At 37.3% G+C, this 3,803-nt stretch overlaps 1 protein-coding gene across 1 annotated transcript; it reads right to left on the reverse strand.

The window, feature by feature from the left end:
- Window positions 1–2,325: 2,325 nt before the first annotated feature.
- Window positions 2,326–3,273, reverse strand: LOC110332300 (olfactory receptor 2AG1-like). The gene has a single exon (XM_021213447.1). It carries the CDS (start codon window positions 3,271–3,273, stop codon window positions 2,326–2,328), a length of 948 nt encoding a protein of 315 aa, XP_021069106.1.
- Between the last annotated feature and the right edge of the window lie 530 nt (window positions 3,274–3,803).

Consider the following 3,803-nt stretch of genomic DNA (forward strand, 5'->3'; position numbering starts at 1 on the left):
AATGCTGTCATATTCACATATTCAGAATTGACAGGTCACTTCTCTCTCATGACAGCTAGATGTAGGATTTATTCATATATTCCACACACCTCCCTCCATGTATTTATATTTACTATCTTGTTAAATCTCATACTACTTTAAAATAAATCTTTCCATTCCTGGAATTTTAGAGTTTACACGTGTTCGAAGTTATATAAGAATATGAGCTGCATTTAATTCCAATTTTGTACTGACAGTTAGCGGGGGTCTCTTCACCAGCACTCTATATCACCACCATAGAACACAAGAATCTCGCTGTGTGCCAGCATGTGAACAAGCCTCTGTGTGAACACATCAGCTTATTAAAGTGAGTGCCAGCAGCAAAAACGGAGGGAAATTCATCTAAATGACTGCGAGATTTACTCATATTACTTACTTCTAAGATACTAACTTCTATTTTCTCTAAAAATTTATTTTTTTAAGCTGTAGCTTACTTCCCACGTTTTACTCATCTGTTTGCTTTCTTTTTTTTAAATCATTTTTTAAAATTTATTTATTATTATTTTCTTTACATTTCAAATGCTATCCTATTATTATTTATTTTAACTGTTACTTAAAAAGCAAACCCACATTTAGATCTTAATGATATACCATGATATGTTTCTGTACCTGTATTCTTTGTATATTATTTAAATCATATTGAGTGTATTTATCTCCTCAAATGTTTATTGATTATGATGAATACTTCCGAAATTCTTTCTTCTGGCTTATGGAATGATTGCACTAAATATTACAGCAATCTATGTCCAGCCTCCTGTTCAGTAATCATACATAATCTCTATGCTAGTATCCAGCTTTCCTCTCCCTCACCTACAAATCTCCCCAGTCTTTGTGTAGTGCCATATTAGAGGATTTATAATAACATTTCTTCTTGTTTAAACAGAGGGAAGAGTAAGTTTCTACAAACAGCAATACCAACCCCCTAGTACTGCATAAGCTAGCAAGAAAAAAATATTCCCCTTTATGCTATTTTTCAAATAAGGATTTTTAAATGAGGTATTTTCTAAAATTAAGTCTACCCTGTTTAATATTATTTTCTATGTCTTTGAAAGTTCTACATCATTTAAAAATGTAACTGCTTGTGTTAGAGTTTCAAATTGGCCTCACCTTGTCACCTGGACATGAACCCTTGGATTTTAAGTCATTATGGGACCAAGAACCAGAAAAAGAACCCCTTGGATTTTGAGGCATTATGGGACCAAGAACCTCATTTTTAAATTTATTTTCCTTTCAAATTTTTTATTGATCTATTTGTAGATTTTTATTTTTAGAAATCCTCACACTGATTTCTAAAGCAGCTGTGATACTTTATATTCCCACCAATAGAATGCTCTTTCCCCATATCCATGAGCATACTCCTTGTCATTTGTACTTCTGATTACAGTCCTGTCTAGTGTTTCAGTTATATACAAAAGTAATAATATGTGTGCAGATGGAGTACCATAGGATATTTTGACATGCACAGATTGTAAAATATTTATGTCTAGACCAATAGTAAACATATGGATTCTTTGTGACTGTTGAGACATTTTAATATTTTAGGAAAAATGGACAAATGCTGTCTCATCTAGCTCTCTGCTTTTATTATTCAGAGGGTAGAATTGTAAGTGTTCAGTTCCTATCACTGAAAAAAAGAAGAAAGAATAAAAGAAAAGAAACAAGAACAAAAGAGAAAATGTATAAGAGAAATTAGGAGGAGAGTAGAGGTGAGGGGAGAAGGGGGAAAGAGAAAGGAGGTGAGAAGAGAGAGGAGAGGTCAGGAGAGTTTAAAGGTCTTTCTTAAAGTTAAAGAAATCTCCAGGAATTCAGAAGTAAGAAAAAAGAACACGATGCAAACTTCTTAAGCAAAATAGTCACTTCACCATGACATTTTAGCCAAGATTATTTAGTTGTACATTTAAGCAAATCTTAAACATCTTTACTGATGAATATGTAAGCTGCTTACTTGAAACTACTTTTTAGTTCTTGGACCCATAATGACTTAAAATCCAAGGGGTCATGTCCAGGTGACAAGGTGAGGCCAATTTGAAACTCTAACACAAGCAGTTACATTTTTAAATGATGTAGAACTTTCAAAGACATAGAAAATAATTTTAAACAGAGTAGACTTAATTTTATAAAATACCTCATAATATTCAGAGTATTTAAAAAGGTTGTTGTATCCCATACTTATCTATCAAAAATCTACACCTTTATTCTATTAATTTTACCATTAGTATTTTACTCATAGTAGAAATGTTTATATTTTAGACATAACAAAATTTAGAAGGCAGCTCTTAGAACTATCTAGAATGTAGACTGTACTGTGAATCTTTTCCCCAGGACTCTCCTCAAAGCCCCAGTGACCTCCTTATTCCTTAGGCTGTAGATGAGGGGATTCAAAGCCGGAGTGAAAATTGTATAAAATACTGAGCTGATATTGTCTTGTTTGGGGCTGTGGAAGGAACTGGGTAGCACATACATGACAATAGCACCCCCATACCACATCCCAACCACAGTCAGATGGGAAGAGCAGGTGACAAGGGCTTTCTTCCTGCCCTCATTAGAGGGCATGTGCAGTACAGTGAATAGAATTAGTGAGTAGGAGGCCAGGATGGCAGCAAGAGGGGGGATGAGCAAGGTCACACCCATTACATAAACCATGAGTTCATATGTGGAGGTGTCTGCACAGGCCAGCTTCAGCAAGGGTGGAATCTCACAGAAGAGATGTCTGATCTGCCTGGACTTGCAGAAAGGATACTGCATGGTATAGATGCTATATCCTAGAGCACTGAGAGATGCAAGAATCCATGAGGTGGCTATCATGAGACAGCAGACTTTTTGACTCATTAGGATTGCGTAGTTCAGAGGATGACAAATGGCCACATACCTGTCATAGGCCATGAAAGCCAAAAGGAGGTCCTCTGCACTACCAAGTGTCAGTTCCAGAAACATCTGAAGGGCACAACCCCCAAATGAGATAGTGTTATCTTTGAGAAGAAAATCTAGTATGGCCTTTGGAGTGATGACTGATGTGAGGAGCAGGTCCATGAGAGAGAGCTGCCAGAGCAGAAGATACATGGGGACATGGAGCCGGGCATCCATGGTGATGACCAACAGCAGGAGTCCATTGCTGGTCATGGCTAAAAAGTACAGGGCTGTGATAGTGGCACAGAGCAGCTCTGGAAAACCACTGTCATCCAAAATACCCACCAAGATGAATCCACTTTCTAAGGTGGAGTTGCAGACTTCCATTCTGTGTTATCTTCAGTTGCCTAGAAAACATGGTTAGTGAAGTTTTGCTAACATGAGCTCACTTTGTCTAATCCAGTATGCCTCTTAACAACAAGGGATCTTTCCAAATAGCTTTTCTTCTCTCTCTCTCTCTCCCTCTCTCCCCCCTCTCTCTTTTAGGTTTATTTATTTATTATCTAAGTACACTGTAGCTGTCTTCAGACATACCAGAAGAAGTCATCAGATCTCATTACGGATGGTTGTGATCTACCATGTGGTTGCTTGGATTTGAACTCAGGACCTTTGGAAGAGTAGTCAGTGCTCTTAACTGGCATCTCTCTAACCTCCCCCTCTCTCTCTGTCTTTCTCTCTCTGTCACTCTGTCTCTGTCTCTGTCTCTGTCTCTGTCTCTGTCTCTCTGTCTCTCTCTCTCTCTCTCTTAATTCGAGTCACATGCAGATCCATGTATGTGTAGAATAGGTAGTATGAACATTAAACAGTCACCTCACAAAGTACTACCCAGGATACTAAACCTGGAATATCTTTCCAAA

Source organism: Mus pahari, chromosome 1 (assembly GCF_900095145.1).
Source record: "Mus pahari chromosome 1, PAHARI_EIJ_v1.1, whole genome shotgun sequence".
In the NCBI taxonomy this organism is placed as follows: Eukaryota; Metazoa; Chordata; class Mammalia; order Rodentia; family Muridae; genus Mus; species Mus pahari.

Coding starts and splice junctions, on each gene's coding strand:
- LOC110332300 (XM_021213447.1), bottom strand. CDS start 3,273: ATGGAAGTCTGCAACTCCACCTTAGAAAGTGGATTCATCTTGGTGGGT.